Source organism: Cetorhinus maximus, chromosome 3 (assembly GCF_964194155.1).
Source record: "Cetorhinus maximus chromosome 3, sCetMax3.hap1.1, whole genome shotgun sequence".
Taxonomy (NCBI): Eukaryota; Metazoa; Chordata; class Chondrichthyes; order Lamniformes; family Cetorhinidae; genus Cetorhinus; species Cetorhinus maximus.
Genome location: NC_135881.1, coordinates 47513245 through 47533794, shown reverse-complemented (window position 1 = coordinate 47533794; position 20550 = coordinate 47513245). Strand labels below are relative to the sequence as shown.

The 20550-nt window shown below is 43.2% G+C and overlaps 1 protein-coding gene across 1 annotated transcript in view; it reads left to right on the top strand.

The window, feature by feature from the left end:
• The window catches only part of myo3a (myosin IIIA), a 599990-nt gene that overhangs the window by 292350 nt on the left and 287090 nt on the right, over positions 1–20550 (top strand). Inside the window, exons 9-10 of the mRNA XM_078535585.1 lie at positions 2739–2838; positions 4487–4603. Coding sequence (XP_078391711.1) covers positions 2739–2838; positions 4487–4603 — 217 coding nt within the window. The remainder of the gene's footprint in view (positions 1–2738; positions 2839–4486; positions 4604–20550) is intronic.

Sequence of the window (20550 nt, the reverse complement as noted above, 5' to 3'; positions counted from 1 at the left end):
TGAGTGTGAGAGTGTCTGAATTAGAGTGACACGTGCCGCAGGTGAAGTGTGCGGCTGTGTTGACTTGCAGAGCTTTGTGAGCTGCTGCATGATGCTTGTTCAAAAGTCAGAGACTAATAGGGGTAAGCATCACAAGATTGGTGCAGCAGAGATATGATAAAATAGGGTGTGTTTCAACATTGGCATAAAACAATGAACACCTAAACAACAAAAGGGATACAGTCAATAGGCCCGCTCACACAGGGCAACAAAGTATCAGCCAGCAAACAAATACATAGTAGTTACATGCCAAGGGTCACAGGTCATCTCCAACTATGTGTCAGAGCTATGTCCGGGCTGATTTTTGAGTGCAGCACCATTTGGTGCCCTTTTATGGGCAGAGGACAGATGAACCTGCCTCTGCCTCGAACATGCCCCAACACCAAATGTGAGTCCGAACCCAATCCTGGCTCGCAACCTGCACCCAGAACCCTCCTCCTGACAAAATTGATGAAAATGGCGGGTGAAGTTGGACCATGCTCATAGGTGCAGTTTGCGAATTGTAGAATGGCCTATCTCACTTTTCGGGACCCAAAGATGAAAATTGTACATAGAGTATAAAAGCCAGGAAGTTATGCTAAACCTATATGAAACATTAGTTCAGCCCAAGATGGAGCTTTGTGTCCAAATCTGAGCACAACACTTTAGGACAAACTTGAAGGCTTTGGAGAAGGTACTAGAGATAGTTACTAGAATGGTTCAGGGATGAGAGATTACAGTTACATGGTTAGACTAGCAAAGCTGGGATTGTTCTCCTTAGAACAGAGAAGGGCAAGAGGAGATTTGATAGGGGTGGTTTAAAATCATGAAGGGTTTAGATAGAGTAAACAAAGGGAAATTGTTTCCAGTGGATGAAGGACCAATAACCAAAGAGCACATAGATTTAAGGTGAATGATAAAAGAACAAGAGTCGACATGAGGAAAATTTTTATTATACAACAAATGCTTAGGATTTAGAATGCACTATGTGAGAGGGTGGTGAATACAAACTCAATAGTATCTTCTAAATGAAATTGAATAAATACTTAAAGGAGAAAAAGTTGCAGGAATATGGGGAAAGAACAGGGTAACTGGATTAATTGGACAGTCGAATGCCTCATTCCGTGAAGTTCCATGAAATCTATGATTTTCTGATTCAGCCACCATGGCCCTAGAATTCTTTTCTTCTTTAAAAACTTCCACTTTGTCACATCTCTCCTCAGCTGCAAATGTATCCTCAAAACTTACATTCTAACCACAGCTTTGGTCATCTTCATCAGCTCATCTCTCCTTTCCTGTTATCTCCCCCTCCCTCCAATCTCTACATTAAAGTTGCTAAATAAGTACAAGTTGCTTTTGCTTCAGCAACATTGGAAAAGATTTTGTCCTTTTCTGGCAAGTGAGTGCTGGGCAAGATTTTGCTGTAGATCGCAGTAGACCTGCCCCATCGCAGCAGTGGAGAGGAGGCAAAATGGCATTTGTTCCTTTTTGTCTTAACAGCACTTTTTAGCTAAGTTCTCTCTTACTTTGTATAATTATACCTTTTAGAGAAGACAGATACTGTGCTCCTAATTCTAACAAAATCTGCATATCTGGCTAGGAGTTGTCAAGGTATGATGCTCCCAGTATATTTCCCCACTACTCCCCCAGAGCAATACAATAACCCATGCTCAAAGTAGGAAATAAGTAGAACAATAACTCAAACCTGCACTGCTCCCCATGCACCCCTGCCCCCAATGTATCATAGGAATAGACCTAGATCCATCAAGTTAGCCTTCTATCAGCCTGATTGTCACATGATACAATGAGCATGAAGTTGTTGACTGATCATAGCTATCAATCTTTATCAATTAGTCTGCAATAGATCCCGACATGATCCAATGGCGTAGAGCCTGTAGGTCAAAGTAACCTTTTGTCCCAAGCATGTCACACATATAACATATGGCTACAAGAGGTCAGGTCAGAAGCTGGGAATTCTGTGGTAAGTAACTCACCTCCCAACACCCGAGTACCTTTCCATGGTCTGTAGGGCACAAGTTAGTGTGATGGACTATCCTGCACTTTCCTGATGGACGCAGCTCCAAAAATACTGACGAAGCTTGACACGATCCAGGCCAAAGTAGCCCACTTGATTGGCACGCCATCAACCACCTTATCCATTCATTCCCTCTACCATCAGCACACAGTGGCAGCAGTGTGTACCGTAAACAAGATGCACTGCAGAAACCCGCAAGCCTCTTTCAACAGCACCTTTTAAGTCTATGACCTCTATCATGTAGGACAAGGGCAGCAGATGCATGGGAACACCACCACCTTAAGTACCCCTCCAAGCTACACACCATCCTGACTTAGAATTATATCACCATCATTTCACTGCCACTGGGTCAAAAACTTAGAACTCCTATCCTGGCAGCACTATGGGTGTACCTACACCAATTGGACTGCAGCAGTTCAAGAAGGCAGGTTTTTACCACTTTGTCAAGGGCAGTTAGGGAGGGGTAATAAGTCTTGGCCTTTCCAGCGATGCTTACATCCCAAGAAAGAATAAAATAAAATGTGCTGTCTTAACTTACTCATATATTGTATCCCAAAACTGGTCAGTTGCATGCAATGCACACATGTTGTCCCCAAAGAAATCCTTCTGAATGGGAGACATAGACTGATTGATGATGTTCACCTCAGATTTGACAAGAGTCTAATTTTTAACATCTTTTTTGTAGGCATGAACGTATTCACACAAAGGGCCAACATATGAAGAGTAACACCATTTCAAGCGAGGATAATATAGATGATCTTGCTACACTCGAAGTGCTCGATGAAGTAAGAGAATTAAAACGATTTTATTGCTGTTTATTCCAATGTGCTAATATTTCATTTAAAGTAATTGATCACAAGCTTCAAAGATTCTTTGGAAAAATGGAGTACAAAATAAATCAAAATGGGGAAGGGTATATATTGTTATAACTTCTTTATAATGACTGACTTTTTGGGTCCAATATTAACCCCAAAACAGGTGAATTTGGGTTAGATGAGATGTTTAAATGTAAAAAATCTCAAACTTAAAACCATCCCCCTCAAACTAGTCCACTTCCAGCTTTGACAGAGATGAGGCAGGGAGCTCCCCAGAGACTTATTGCACTTTTAAATATATTGATGAGACTGTGCACCCCAGGTTTAATTCTCTTCCAACTTCAATACTGGCTGGCCAGGTTTCCCAGGGCCCAGGTAACCTGCCAGCTAAAAGGAGGAAAGGCCAACTGTGCCAAAGAGGTATATGCTTTACCAGCATTTCTTGTGGACCAGGAGAAGCAGAAGTGCTTCCCCACCGCACAATCACCAGCTCCCCCATCACCCCAACACTGATCACTGACCCTCCCGAATCATTCCTCAATTACTGACACCTCCATGATCGCTGACTCCCTGATCCCCTAACTTTTAACCCAATCTCTCGTCAAAGCCCCTGCGACCATCCTTGATCTGCAAACCACTGTACCCATGCCCTTCTCACAATTTCTACTCCAAATAGCAAATAAACCTGCCTGTCCCTGGGCTGCAGCCTCATCTGCAGTGTTTCCCACCAGACAGGGGGTTACTCATGTCTGTTACTCATGCCGGCCTGTGGGCAAGGGAATCTGTTTAAAAAAAACATGCACACGTGAAGAATTTTTAGCTCGGCATGCGGGCACATGCTCAACCCAATTGGACGCGAAATCGCACAAGGTGGCATCAGGCGAGCGTCCCGACATCATCCTGCCCTTATGCAAAATTTTAGTCGGTGGGCATGCGCGAGTGTTGGAAACACACCTGCCGACAATTAAGAAGACAATTAAAGTTGCTAAAGTTCCAATTGTCCCCGATTTTTTGTGGTCTATCGAACCTTACGATTGGTGAATGGGCGAATCTACCAGGTGGACTTTGCATTTTTGATGAAATCTCATCCAAGAGTGGGATGAGGTTTCCGTTATTAAACTTTAAACAAATGTATGGACAGAATTTTCATCATGTATATGTTCAGGTGACTGATTATGATGCTTGGACATTTATTTTTTCCGGATTTTAAAACCTTTATTTAATTGTTTTGAGGTCTTCAGCTCCCTGAGGCAGCTCTCTGCCTTCAGGGAATTTTCATTCAGCGTTGCCCGTGCTTACATCAGCACCTGCCCTCCTCCCACCCCACCCCAGCAGCGCTGAGCATTTCAGTGCGCGCTGGCCGTTAATTGGCCAGCCAGCGTGAAATCATGGTCGGGGGCCGATCACGGCCGACGGTCCATTCCCAGGCCGCTCCCGGGCCCGCCCATCGCGCCTGCACACCAATCTAAAAATCTTGCCCATTAAAACTTCACGGCATTCTTCCGATCAGGTCTCTCCACCTCAGCATGGAAATCCCACCCCAGTAAATATCAGGTCCTTAATTTCATAGCAGCCCAATTATTTATTTGTACTATTATTATTTGTTGTCTCTTGATAGAATACAGTCACTGAGCGGCTGCAAAAGCGTTACAATGAGCAACAGATATATACCTACGTCGGAGACATCCTTATCGCTGTTAATCCATTCCAGAAACTGGATATCTATTCCTCAGAGGTGAACCACTAATCATAGTAACTGTTCAACTTATCAACTCACTTTGATTGTAATTCAGAACTGAACCAAATCTCTAATTTTTCACAGTAATTTGATGTGACAATATTTTCTGAAAACATACCTATTTATCAAAAAAAAACTATTTTTGTTAGAGTCAGTAATGGAAGTGAAATATTTATGCAGTTTGGAGTTGATTTTTTACTATTTGGTTCATTTAAGAAGCTGTGAACTGCATAACATAAACAGATGGCATCTTTTCTCTTCATATATACACCAGAAAAGAACATCAAATCTACATTCTATTTCAGAGGTTTCAAACCCACAATAGAATGTGATGATTCACAGAATATGACAGCAGCACAATTGATTGGTTTTGCTTTACAAGTCAATAAAATATCATACAACATTGTGGATGGAAGAGGCATACATGCAATCTCCTTCTGAATTTCCATATTTAAATTGCTGCTATTTGCTACTTGCATATTCCATTAATCATCATTGTAAACGTCTTTTAAAAGATCAGCTTTATATTACGTTCAGCTCAACTACCAAGGGTACTTACATTTTTGATTAATATTACTTAGAATTGATGCAGGTGCAAGTCCGTTCATGTTTATTAGCTGCAGATTTACACATTCCCTGCATTGGCAGGATAAGTATTATACAGGCACCAAAAGCTGAATTTGGAACTGAAATTGAAAATGATCATTTATCACATGTGACTGGGGCTAACATTGTTCTGATAGATAGCCCAGTATCCAAAATCATTATCTTCCTTGCTAGGCTTTATTTATAAGTTCAATTGGAAAAGCAAAGGTAAATAGGCCTGGAACTGATGTGGGGTGGATAAGGAAGGAGTGGAATTGTCTCTTTACTACTGAAGAAGCAGCATTGACAGAATTTGTGGAGCTATCTGCCAGTTGAGCATGCTGTTCCTCCAGAAAAGTGATCAGAAAATAGTTGGGTGAAATGTAATGCTACAATAAATATTGCCCCATCACCCATGTATATTCACCACACCATTTAGCATGCTGTCATCAACATGCATCTGCAAAAAACATTGGTGAAGGGCCAAAAGAAAAATGAATTTTTTCTAATATTATGAGTCCCAAGTTTTTGGTTCTTGAGGATGTAAAAATACTTTGGGCAGTAAATAGACATTTGTTGTTTCAGAAACTGTAAACTCAGAACTGGGGCAAGGAGCCCAAACACCAGATTCGCAGAGTGCAAACTTTAACAAACTTTTCAATCATAGTGAATAATTAACAAATGAACTCCAATGTAGACAAGTAAAGAGGGCATTCAGTGGAGCACATGATGTGTAAATTCAACAACATTACAATTACACAGCTCTTCCTTGAGGCTTTTCTGGTTGTTGTTCTGGAACCGCTAAGTTTAAAAAAAAATCCTTTTATTAACAGCTTCCATCTCACTGAAGAGGTTTTAGTCCAATGCACATCCAACAACCTGTTCTGAAAACTCTGCTCACATTTTTACAGCTGTGACAAATTGCACCACAGTAGCTGAGATAGTCCACCACATTCTAAAACAGTCAATAACATTTTAAATAAAACTACACACAACATTCTAAAAAAAAAGTCAATTGTTCTTTCTCCCAGTGATAGGGCTCCTTTTAAAACAATCCAGGATCCAGATCCAAATCTGCAACTTTGCCAAAAACTAATCAGTTCTTCTATGGGCCATACCCTATCTGTGTACCAAATTTTGTTGAAACCCATCTGTTAGTTTTTGAGATATATTGTTTGCAGACAAACAGACTAACAAACGTGGTGAAAACATTACCTCCTCCTTCTGGCCAAGCTGTGCATAATTGATTCATCTGACTGTAACACCAGTAAACACAACCCTGATTTCCCATTCACCAACAGTCCCACACCTTATCTTTCCACTGTTACTAACCATCATAGTGCCCTCTTGGCCATCATGTAAAAATAAAAGTTACCACAAAATAAACATTCCAAACTAAATTTATAAATCAAACTATGCCATATTACATGCAAGCATTAATTAGTCACCCTTGTGGATTCCCTTGGTGCCTGTCTTCTGAGTGTATTTTCCTGGCCTAGTGCTCTCATACATTGCACCCCACTGGCTGTAACATGGCTGGTGGAAGGCTGCTGACTTTCAGTGTGAGAGACTGCAGGCAACAGCAAGTACCCTTGCAAAGTGGCAGTGGTGGGAGGACAAATGCTGTCAATCTGAGGGAGGACTTAGTGCCACTCTCCCAGGGCAGTGTCTCAGCAACATTCGTAATCCGTTGCAACATAGATTACTGGACTGCTGTGACACCCTGCAAGCCCTTTGAACACTGGTATCCTCAGCTATGATGATAGCAGTCTGTGCTTGCATGCCTTCAATTGGGCTTCTACTGCAGCACCCAGACATCGGATGGCTTCCGCTTGTGCTGCAATGGAAGCTGAGACATCGGCCGTCAAAAGCTGCATCATGGTTGAGTTGGTCACCATTTCCATGCTGGAAAGGATAGGCTCCAAGCTCTGCACAAAGCTGTGTACCAATTGTGCCAGACTAGCACATGCTTCTTGACATTGACTGTTGAATTTCTGGTAGGCCTACCAGTGCACCAGCATTTCATTGTGCATATCCATCAACCTTCTTTTGTTGGCTGCCCCATCAAAGTACTCATTTGAGTCAATAACAGCAGAACTAATATGCAATCTCACCCTCTGGTGAGCTGGCACCTGTACTACCCTTGTCCCCTGCCCTGGCTGCAGGCCACTTGTGCCCAGTATCTCACCACATTCAGATCCTGCTTCTAAACTATTCTCTAAAGCAGTGTCAGTATTTGAGCCTCGGGTTTTACAGCAGGAGATGGTGTTTCTTCTTGCTCTGTCTTCTTGCTCTTCCACCTTTTGCTCTTCCATGCTGCCTGACAAGGTTTCAGTTCTTAGGTATCTGAAACGAGAAAGACACAAGAGTAGGGTTATGGTGAGGTGGGAAGAGAAAGCAAAAGCTATATGCTTCCATCATCTGGGGCTTCTAAACCAGAAGAGATTATGGGATGGAGGTGAAGTGGCATATGAGAAGAAGGTTTAGGTGTGAGGACACTATCATCTTTGGTATTTTCAGCCCCATTTATGATTGACCATTGACCTTGTCTCCTTCATGGCCTAAGAACATACAATGAGTATTGTATAATGTGTTTGGGTGATGTGGCTAGCATGTTTGAACAGCTGAAAATGTATGCAAGATGTGAGTGTGGAGCTTACAGCAGTGTGGGAGGTTGAAGTGAATCTATGAATATTAAGTATGAGTCATGATTATTGGAGATTGTTGGGAGTCACATGATGCGGGTATGTTGCGCTGACCGGTGTGTGATGCTACTGGTGAATGTCATGGACAGAATTTATGTGTTTTATTATTGTCCATGATCAAATGTTCTGTATGTGAGGTGTGTGTGTGTTTTTTTTACCCTCAGAATGATTTATCCCAATTCCAGCAGCAAGCCTTTTTTGTGAGTTTTAAAATAAAGATTATTTATTATCCCACACTTGCCCCGGAGGTTTAAAAACATGATGTCTCACTCACCCGACTCTCTCACACTATCACTCACAAAAAGCTTAGATACCGATGAAGGAAAGAAACAATACAATTACAATATATAATTTGCCACAGTCTCTCTGTAGTTTCTTAGATGAGTTGATGTTATTAGTTGAGCAAAGGTCTTGTAAGAAGAGGTTTCTTAGTAAGCTGCGAAGAGTCTTGTATTTGAATTTTCAAGAGATTGGTTCTCAGGTGAAATTGCAGTTGGAACAGGTTGGTGAGATTCCTTCTCCCACTTCCAAGATATTGCTGTGTATTACCTTTGCTGCATAATTGACTTGCAGCTGATTTGGTGACTTTTTGATGGTCTCTCTGTCTGCAGAGTAGCTTCTTTCTGTTTTAAAACCAGGCAAAAATATGGTTGTCTCACCCATGTGATCTTGTTACAAGTTCAGAGTCCTTTTCCAAATAAGGTGGTGTGTTAGGTCAATAAACATTCCGTGTTGTGACTTTTCATACCTTGAAAGTTCGAGACAGCCAATGTTTTTATGTTTGGGTGAGGGAGCTTCACAATGCAATGGAAGGTGATGGGATCCATTTCACATTTGTCTAACACCCACTGAGTTTCAATGGGCAGAATCTTGCCCTCGGATGGTGTGTGGGCCCCACCGGCCTGGCGGCGGGCGGCCAGCCGACCCCCGCCACTGAAACGGGGCCCGCCGCCATTTTAAGTGGGCAGGCCAATTAAGGCCCGCCCAGTGGCATCCCCGACGGGAAGCGCTATGCGCTTCCTGTTCCGGGGGAAGGGAATCCCCATCTGTCAAAGTGCGCTCTTTTGCACAAGCACGCGAAAGAGCGCACTTCTCCCTGAGACAAAGTGCTGTCTCAGGGAGAATACTGACAGTGGAAAAAACTTCAAAAATAGAAACATTAAAAAATTATTAACACGTCCCCCTCATGTGACAATGTCACACGAGATGGGACATGTTAATAAAGAACACATAAACTTTATTAATTTTTTACAAAATGGACATGAAACTTCATCCCGCCAGTGGATGAAGTTCATGAATAATCTGGAGCCCGCTAGGGTTCCTGGCCTGCCCGCCAGCCTTAAGGTTGGCTGGGCAGGTCCTTAATTACTTTAATTAGCCTGTCAATGGTCTCAATTGGCCATTGACAGGTTGGCGGGCGGACAGCTGATTTCGCTGTGCGCCTGCCTTCCTAAAAATTTAAATGGACCGGGTTGACGTCGGACGTTCCTCTCCACATCATTCTGCGTCATTTTCCCCTCGGTGACCGGGCCCCGCCCCCAAATCGCCAAGGGGAAAATCCTGGCCAATGTCTTTTTTGCCCATGATGAAACAGAAAGACAAACCAGCTGTATGTTATCTTTGTTGATGGTCCATTCTTAAACAAAGGGATGTGTGAATTTCACAAGTGACTGTGAGGTTCTTTTGCTCAGGTCCATATTTAATCAGGTATTGGCCACAGGCTCTACTTTCAACAGTTCAAATGCCAAAAGTTACATGGTATGCTGCAGCCATCTTAACAGCTTCCGTATTCACTTCTTAAAATATAGCTTTAAAATTTGTAGTATATCCATATCTGTACTGGGCATGACATGAAGCTAGTGGAATAAGGCGTTTGAAGATAGATTCACTGACCTTGACCAGTCATGCCAGGTCACTAAACTTATTGTGGCACTGCATCCAGATCCTTGGGACTAGACCCCTTGCATTGGCCGGCATGCTCCCATGCTGCAATCATTTAAATTAGCAGGCAGCACAGAGTTTAGGTAATGCTGCATCATAACCCCTGTAACCGTTTTCAGGGCCCTGTCTAAGGCCACTGAACCTAGTCTCAGCCAGATATTTGGCTACCTTCATCATCTGCAATCTACATGTAAAATTGTAGAGAAAGCACAAAGTATTAAGTCAGACCTTTGTTTGTGATGATCGCTAGCTGTTACTTATGGGGTAGACCAGAAATAGGGACTGCAAATGTAAGATCGTCACCATTAAATCTAGTAGGAAATTCAAGATTAAGCTTCTTTATCCAGAGAGCCGTTAGAATGTGGAACTTGCCAGCACAGGAGTAGTTGTGCTGACTGGAGTAGATATATGTAAGAGAAAGTTAGGTAAACACATGAGACAGAAAGGAATAGAAGGATACACTGATGTGCATTCGATGAAGTAGGGTAGTAGGAGACTCATGTGGAGCATAAACGCTGGCATGTTGGGCCGAATGGCCTGTTTATGTGCTGTAAATACTATGTACTGTGTAATAGCAACCAGAGCAGTTTGTCCATCCCTATTAGCTTGAAACATTTGTCCGTCAATAGGTCAGACTTCTCTGAGTGACATTAAATCAGCTCTCCATGATTGCAACTCCTTGTAAGAGACTGCAGCCAATGATAAGAGGTTTGTCAGAAGATGAGAATGCTACTGAACCTAGCCTCAGCCAGATAGTTGGCTACCTTCATCATCTGCAATCTACATGGAAAATTGTAAACAAAGTATGAAGTATCAAGTCAGACCTTTGTCTGTGATGATCACTAGCTGTTACAGGAACAAATAGAACACATTGAAGCTCAGACATCACTGAGTGCGACCGACTGTTCCATTACTCAGTCTCTTCATTTACTGAGCATGCACGGAGTTAGTCAAAGATAGTCCCATGATACCTGGGTTGAAAAGAAATATTGCAATGTTCCAATTTATGTTATATTCATTTATCAATTAATTCACGGTGAAACAATTAGCTGGTTATAGGCATTCAAAAAAACCTATAATACAATGAAATGCTGCCATGAGTACAAGACTATGCATTTGAGGCTTTGAAAGTCTTGAAGACTTTTGTTGGGGCAGAATATTAAAAACTTTTCAAACTTAACTTCTAACAAGTCCCTGCTCATGTGACATGAGGGGACATGTTTTTAAGATTTCTAATTTCTTTATTTTTTATTTTAAAAATCTTCAGCTCCCTGAGGCATTTCTGTGCCTCAGGGAGCTTTAACTGCGCGCGTATGCGAACTTCCGCGCTGGCACTCCTCCCGCCCCCAGCCCAGCAGTGCTGCAGCGTGCATTTCATGGTGGCTGGCTGTTAATTGGCCAGCCAGCGTGAAATTGCAGTCGGGGCCTGATCGCGGGCAGCAGTCCGTTTCACGGCTGCTCCCCTTCACCCCCTGCGGTGCCCACCCGACAACTAGAAAATCTTGGCCTAGGTGTTTTCTCTCCTGCAGCTCTGTATCTACGTTAAATTGAAGTTTGACACTCCAGGGTTCAAATTAATTTGTGTGCTAATGTTACGAATGGGAGACAGAAGGTGGGATGACTTTTCCCCTTGCTCATCTCTCAGATGTCTGCAACAAGATATATACTTTAGAGGGAGTGCTTTAAGATGTTTGTATTGTTTTGACTTTTGATAATAGACACAAGATAGGCTTTTTGGTAAGTTTAAATCAGAAGCAAAAATAAACATATATTCACACAACACCCTGACATGTATACGCAGCAAAAACACTCACTTACTCAAACAGACACACATAAGAAAAGATGAATTTCATTAATGAATTGTGCACTTAGGTTATTAACAGAATAAAAAAGACAAACAAAAAAAATCACATATTTGAATCACTCCTTTTAAGATACAGTGTTGCAGGCCTAGACTGACAAAGGTGGCATGAACACAAGGACAAAGGAAGTGTTAAAAACAAAAACAGAATTACCTGGAAAAACTCAGCAGGTCTGGCAGCATCGGCGGAGAAGAAATCAGTTAACGTTTCGAGCCTTCATGGCCCTTCGGCAGAACTGGAGCATAGTTAGAAGAAGGGAGAAATATAAATTGGTTTAAGGTGGGTGGGGGGGGGGGGTTTGGGGGGGGTTGGGGGGGGGGTGGAGAGAGACACATTGAGGATGTGGTGATTGTGGAGATGAGCAGATAATCAAAAGATGTCACAGACAAAAGGGTCAAAGAGGTGTTGAAGGTGGTGGTATTTGTCTGAGAAAAGTGCTAATTAAGAATGGAAGACAGGATATTCAAAGTACAGCTCTAGTGGGGGTGGGGTGGAAAGACTAAAGGTTTTAGTTTTAGATTTAAAAATAATGGAAATAGGTGGGGAAAGAAGAATCTATATAAATTATTGAAAAAAAAAGCGGGGGGGGGGGGGGGTGGAAAGAAACGGGGTGGGGATGGGGGGAGGGGGAGTTTAAGATCTAAAGTTGTTGAATTCAATATTCAGCCCGGAGGGCTGTAAAGTGCCTAGTCGGAAGATGAGGTGCTGTTCCTCCAGTTTGCGTTGGGCTTCACTGGAGGAACAGCACCTCATCTTCCGACTAGGCACTTTATAGCCCTCCGGGCTGAATATTGAATTCAACAACTTTAGATCTTAAACTCCCCATCCCCACCCCGTTTCTTTCCGCCCCCCCCCCCCCCCCGCTTTTTTTTTCAATAATTTATATAGATTCTTCTTTCCCCACCTATTTCCATTATTTTTAAATCTAAAACTAAAACCTTTAGTCTTTCCACCCCACCCCCACTAGAGCTGTACTTTGAATATCCTGTCTTCCATTCTTAATTAGCACTTTTCTCAGACAAATACCACCACCTTCAACACCTCTTTGACCCTTTTGTCTGTGACATCTTTTGATTATCTGCTCATCTCCACAATCACCACACCCTCAATGTGTCTCTCTCCACCCCCCACCCCCCCCCCCCCACCCACCTTAAACCAATTTATATTTCTCCCTTCTTCTAACTATGCTCCAGTTCTGCCGAAGGGCCATGAAGGCTCGAAACGTTAACTGATTTCTTCTCTGCCGATGCTGCCAGACCTGCTGAGTTTTTCCAGGTAATTCTGTTTTTGTTTTGGATTTCCAGCATCCGCAGTAGCTTTTAGCTTTTTGTTTTTATCAAAGGAAGTGTTAATGGCAGGGCTAAAAAGGTGCTGATAGTGACATGAAGGTAAGAAAGCAGAATGTGATAATGGCAGAACAAGGGTCAGCAGTCTGTGATAGAACAACATGGAACATGTAACAAATGGCCCTTTTGGGGGTGGGGTGGGGGGGAGGGGTGGTGGTGGGGATAAGGATAGAAAATGGGATAAAAGGGGGATAAAAAAGGGGGTAAAACAATGAATAAATAAATAAAAATAAATGGGTAAGAAAAGAATTTTGAAGAAAGCGACCTTTTTTTAATCCCTTTTTTAAATTATTTTTTTATTTTTTTATCCACTTAGTTTTATTTATTTTCAATGTTATTCATTGTTTTATCCCCTTTTCCATCCTTTTCCCCACCACTGCCCCACCCCCTCCCAAAAGGGCCATTCATTACTTGTTCCATGTTGTTCTCTCATAGAGTGCTTACTCTTGTTCTGTTGTTATCACATCCTGCTTTCTTATCAGCACCTTTTTTAGCCCTTACCACTACCATTAACACCCCCTTTGTCCTTTTGTTTATGACATCTTCGTCAATCTCTCCTTTACCCCCACCTATTGCTGGCCTTCCATCCAGCTTCACCTACTCCACCCACCTTAAACAGTATAAATTTATACTTCTTTTCAGCTCTGAAGAAGGGTCATATGGATTCAAAACATTAACTCTGTTTCTTTCCCCACAGATGCTGTCAGACCTGTACAGTTTTTCCAGCATTTTCTGTTTTAGATTTCCAGCATCCACAGTATTTTGTTTTTATCTTAGAGCTTTTACAACAATGATAGTTTCAAGGTTACCATTACTGAGACTAGTTTTCAATTGCAGATTTGATTAATTGAATTTAAATTCCACCAGCTGCCATGATAGGTTTTGAACTTTCACTCTTAGGGCTTTAGTCTGGGATTCTGGGTTACTAGTACAATGACATCACACCACCATGTTCCCCCAAACCTTCTGTTATTCCTGCCTGCTTAGGTGTCAGCTATCCCTTTCAAAAGCACCTGATTAATGGTGAAATGGGGATGTATTAACCATGGATACTTTGTGAAAGATGATTTTGCTGGCATTACTGACTACCTCCATGATAAGGAAATAGGAGCTGCTGTGGTTGCTGTACTATATCAGATTGATGAATGGCTCCTGTTTGCCGATGCAGGTACACCACACAACATTCAGCACTCTGGAAAAGCTTGCAATGACAATGATTTTGGCTGTGTGGTGTGCTGTTTCTCTGTACTTTTGAGAGAAATGAATGCACCTGCCACCCTTGTAGAACTCTGCATTTGTCATCTGCTGAATGAAACTAGATAGGTGCCTTGATCAATATCAATATAATGTCCTTCTGGTGCCAGAAAAGATCCTGTAGCAAAGCATTTATGAATGTTGTGGCATCTCTGAAACCTCATGCTAGCACTTGGCATGGCTGCAAGATTACCACACTGATCAGTCACCACCTCTGTAACAACTTATCCTCACCCTACAAAACATGGACCTCAAAAGAACTTTGTGACAGAAGTGGAGTGTCACCCTCACTGTTCACACTTCCCACTTCTCTTACACAAAAACAAAATACAGTGGATGCAGGAGATCTGAAATAAAAACAGGAAATGCTGGGAGCACTCAGCAGGTCAGGCAGCATCTGTGGAGAGAGAAACAAAGTTAAGGTTCCTCTTACTGAGACTGAACACCAGCTAGTCTCACAATAAAAGATATTATGGAAATAGCTGTCAACCCTCCCAAGACTAATTTTAACTACGCTAATAAAAGCTGACCAGAGTTAGAATCATGGGCACCAATAATGTGACAACAGATGCACAGGCAACCATGACTTGTTATGGCATCAGGCATGTTTTAAAAAATCATTCACAGGATGGAAGCATCGCTGGCAAAGTCAGCGTTTATCGCCCATTCATAAATGTCCTTGAGAAGATGATGGTGAGCCACCGCCTCCCCGAACTGCTGCAGTCCACCTGGTGTAGGTACACCTGCAGTGCCATTAGGGAGGGAGTTTCAGGATTTCGACCCAATGACAGTGAAGGAATGGCAATATATTTCCAAGTCAGGATGGTGTATGGCTTGGAGGGCAACTTGCAGATGGTGGTGTTCCCATGTATCTCCTGCCCTTGTTCTTCTAGGTGGTAGAGGTGGCAGGTTGGAAGGTGCTGTCAAAGAAAGCTTTGCTTTGTTGCACTGCATCTTGTAAATAGTACACACTGCAGCCTTGGTGTGTAAATAAATGGTTGAATGTGCCATTGAAGCAAGCAGCATTGTCCTAAATGGTGTTTAGCTTCTTGAACATTGTTAGAGTTGCACTCCTGCAGGCTGGTAGAGAGTATTCCATCACACTCCTGATTTCTGTCTTGTTGTAGTGCTGGCAAGGCAATTTGCTGCCCATCCCGAATTGCCCTTGAACTGAGTGGCTTGCTAGGCAGTTAAGAGTCACTGACATTGCTGTGGGTGTGAAATCACATATAGGCCAGACCAGGTAAGAGCATTCAGGGCAACCAATTCTGGGTGAGAAAAATAAGGGACACTTCACCATGGGGGGATGCTGACAAGGCCTTGGGAGCTGGTGGGGGAGGCGTGTGGTGGGGCTCTGGGGGAGGGATTGGGCTTTGACTCATGGTCCGCTCTGTGTCTGATACTACCACAGCCAGCTGGGACCCCACCCAACAGACGTCTGTTGGACAGTCCAGAACCCAGACCACCCAGCTGCTGTAGCCAAACAACTCTCAGAGGAACGTGCTGGTGAGTGGTTTCTTTGCTCCCTTGTGGCTGTGTGAACCAGAGCGTGCATGCAGAGACACAAAGGATACAGATCAGAAGAAATCTGGGACAAAACACATCCTGGGAAGGCCTTACTAGGGGAAGGGGAGGGCAGTGAAATTACAGGACAGTCCCGTAAAATCCAGGTTGGTCACCCTGAGGATATTAGTAAACCAGATGAGTTTCTACAAAAATTAGTGTTAGTTTTATGATCACTATTACTGACCATGAAACTAGTTAATTTTCAACTGAAATTTATTAATTAATTGAATTTAGGCTTCAACAGTGGGGTTTGAACCCTTGCCCCTACAACATTTTACTGTGCCTTTGATTACTAGCCCAGTAACATTTCCATTACACCACCAACTACTCATCACGGAGTTGTCAGCCTCTGTTTACCTGTTGTAGTCACAGCATTATTGTGGCTGCTTCAGTTAAATTTCAGGTCAACGGTCACACCCAGGATATTGATGATGACATACTGCCATTGGATATCAAGGGATCAAGGGAAGGTGGACGGATTCATTAATACAATAGTGAGAGATAGCCATAGAGTCATAGAGATCTACAGCACAGAAAAAGGCCCTTCAGCCCATCGAGTCTGCACCTGTCAAATAAGTACCTAATGATTCTAATCCCATTTTCCATCACCAGGCCCATAGCCTTGTATGCCATGGCATCGCAAGTGCACATCCAAATACTCCTTAAATGTTATGAGGGTTTCTGCCTCTACCACCCTTTCAGGCAATGAGTTCCAGATTCCCACCACCCTCTGGGTGAAAAAATTCTTCCTCACATCCGCTCTAAACCTCCTGACCCTTACCTTAAATCTATGCCCCCTGGTTATTGATCCCTCCACCAAGGGGAAAAGTTCCTTCATTTCTACCCTATCTATGCCCCTCATAATTTTATACATCTCAATCATGTCCCTCCTCAATCTCCTCTGCTCCAAGGAAAATAACCCCAGTCTATCCAATCTCTCCTCATAACTAAAACTCTCCAGCCCAGGCAACATCCTGGTAAACCTCCTCTGCACTCTCCCTAGTGCAATCGCATCCCTCCTATAATGCGGATTCCAGAACTGCACGCAATACTCTAGCTGTGGCCTAACCAGCGTTTTATACAGTTCCAGCATAACCTCCCTGCTCTTATATTCTATGCCTCGGCTAACAAAGGCAAGTATCCCATGTGCCTTCTTAACCACCTTACCTACCTGTCCTGCTACCATAAGGGACCGGTGGACGTGCACACCAAGGTCCCTCTGATCCTCAGTGCTTCCCAGGATCCTATCATACACCGTGTATTACCATGCCTTGTTTGTCCTGCCCAAGTGCATCACCTCACACTTATCCAGATTAAATTCCATTTGCCACTGATCAGCCCATCTGAGCAGGCCATCTATATCCTCCTATAATCTAAGGGTATCCTCCTCACTATTTGCCACCCCACCAATTTTTGTGTCATCTGCGAACTTTCTGATCAATCCTCCTACATTCAAGTCTAAATCGTTTATATATACCACAAACAGTAAGGGACCCAACACCGATCCCTGTGGAACCCCAGTGGACACAGGCATCCAGTCACAAAAACACGCCTCGACCATCATCCTCTGCTTCCTGCCGCTCAGTCAATTCTGGATCCAATTTACCAAATTGCCTTGGATCCCATGGGCTCTTACCTTCGTTATCAGTCTCCCATGCAGGACCTTATCAAAAGCCTTGCTGAAGTCCAAGTAGACTATGTCAAATGCATTGCCCTCATCTACACACCTGGTCACCTCCTCGAAAAATTCAATCAAATTGGTCAAACATGACCTCCCCTTAACAAAACAATGCCAACTATCCTTGATTAATTCCTGCGTCTCCAAGTGTAGATTAATTCCGTCCCTCAGAATTGCTTCCAATAGTTTCCCCACCACTGAGGTTAGACTGACTGGCCTGTAGTACCCTGGTTTATCCCTTCCTCCCTTCTTGAATAACGATACCACATTGGCTGTCCTCCAGTCCTCTGGCACCTCTCCTGTGGCCAGAGAGGTATTGAAAATTATTGCCAGTGGCCCTATCATCTCCTCCCTTGCTTCACTCAACAGCCTGGGATATATTTCATCCGGGCCTGAAGATTTATCTACTTTTAAACCTGGCAGACCACTTCCTCCCTTTCTATGCTAATTTCTTTAATTATATCACAGTCCTTCTGCCTGATTTCCATACCCACGTTGTCCCTCTCACTTGTGAACACTGAAACAAAGTATTCATTTAGAACCCTACCTACATCTTCCGGCAACACACACAAATTACCACTGTGGTCCTTAATGGGCCCTACTCTTTCCCACTTATCCTCTTACTCTTAATGTGCTTGTAAAATAACTTTTTTTCCTTTGTTCTCAGTTCTAAAGATTCAGTTCTATAGAATCAATTTGGGTAGAGATAAGAAATTGCAAAGCTAAGAAGTTACTTGCGGGAGTAGTTTATAGTTCTCCTACCAGTAACTACACTATTGGACAGAGTGTACAGGAATAATAGGGGCATATAAGAATGGTGCTGCAATAATCATGGGTGATTTTAGTCTACACATAGGTCAGACAAATCAGATTGGCAAAGGTAGCCTGGAAGATGAGTTCATAGTGTATTCAGGACAGTTTCTCAGAGCAGCACATTTTAGAGCCAACCAGAGATCAGGCTATTCTAGACCTGGTAATGTGCAATGAGAAGGAATTAATTAATGACCACATAGTAAATCAGCCTCTAGGTCGCAGTGATCATAACATGATTGATTTTCTATGGGTTTCAGCCTAGGCCTCTTTCCCCATGACAACCAAATCACATGGGCCTGTCTCCAGGCAGTGCTTAGTATGATTTCACCATCCCCCATTTCAGGACATTCTGTTTTATCTTACATTAAAAAAAGACAGTTTAAAACATAACCACCTTGTAAAGTCTCACATTCGGAACAGTACAAATCCTCAAATGTTAGCAAGGATGACTTTATAGGATCAACAGAACAGGGTGTGCCAATATCATTTTCAGACCAGAGGTTTTACTCTTGTTATGCTTTGCTGTCATGGTATTGGATAGAACTCAGTAGCTTGCTAGGCCAGTGTTCAGAAGCATAATGGGAATCTCTTTATAGTCCATGTTAGGACAACTAATGCAAATGATTGAGCCATCTGAGTATGTTGAGATGTGGGTCTGGAGGGAATTCAGCCCCATAGATAGATCAGCATAAGACCTGGGCAATTTAAATTCCTGAGCCTTGTTTGATTTTTCTTTTATTTCCATTCATGGGATGTGGGCATTGCTAGCTTAGCCAGCGTTTATTGCTTATTCCTAATTTTCCTTGAGAAGGTGTTGGAGAGCTGCCTTCTTGAACTGCTGCAGTCCATGTGGTGTAGGTACACCCACAGTGCTGTTGGGGACAGAGTCCCAAGATTTTGACCCAGCGACAGTGAAGGAATGGCATTATATTCCCAAGTCAGGATGGTGTGTGGCTTGGAGGGAAACTTCCTTGTCCTCCTAGATGGTAGTGGTCGTGGGTTTTGAAGGTGCTGTCCAAGGTACTTTGGTGAGTTCTTGCATTGCATGTTGTAGATGGTACACACGACTGCCACTGTGTGTCAGTGGTGGAGGGAGTGTATGTTTGTGGATGGGGTGCCAATCAGGCAGGTTGCTTTGTCCTAGATGGTGTCAAGCTTTTTGAGTGCTGTTGGAGCTGCACTCATCCAGGCAAGTGGAAAGTATTTCATCACACGCCTGACTTGTGCCTTGTAAATGATAGACGAGCTTTGGGGAGTCAGGAGGTGAGTTACTCACTGCAGGGTTCCTAGCCTCTGACCTGCTCTTGTGGCCACAGTATTTAAATGGCTAACGGTAACCCCAGGATGTTGATAGTGGGGGGATTCAGCCATGATAATGCCACTGAATGTCAAGGGGTGATGATTAGATTCTCTCTTGTTGGAGATGATCATTGCCTGCAATTGTGTGCGGCAACTGTTACTTGCTACTTGTCAGCTCAAGCCTGGATATTGTCCAGGTCTTGCTGCATTTGGACATAGACTACTTCAGCATCTGAGGAGTTGCGAATGGTGCTGAACATTGTGCAATCATCAGTGAACATCCCCACTTCTGACCTTATGATGAAGGAAAGTCATTGATGATATGACTGAAGATGGTTGGGCCTAGGACACTACCCTGAGGAACTCCTGCAGTGATGTCCTGGAGCTGAGATGATTGGCCTCCAACAATCACAGCTATCTTCCTTTGTGCTAGGTATGATTCCAACCAGCAAAGAGATTTCCCTCTGATTCCCATTGACTCCAGTTTTGCTCGGGCTCCTTGATGCCACATTCAGTCAAATGCTGTTTTGATGTCAAGGGCAGTCACTCTCAGCTCACCTCTGGAATTCAGCTCTTTTGTCCATGTTTTAACCAAGGCTGCATTGAGATCAGGATCTGAGTGATCCTGGCGGAACCCAAACTAAGCGTCAGTGAGCAGGTTATTTTTAAGTAAGTGCCACTTGATGGCACCGTTGATGGCCCCTTCCATCATCATCACCCTGATGATTGAGAGTAGACTGATGGGGTCGTAATTGGTTGGTTTGGATTTGTCTTGCTTTTTGTGGGAGATACCGGGGCAATTTTCCACATAGCCGGGTAGATGCCAGTGTTGTAGCTGTACTGGAACAACTTGGCTAGAGGTGTGGCATGTTCTGGAACGCAAGTCTTCGGTACT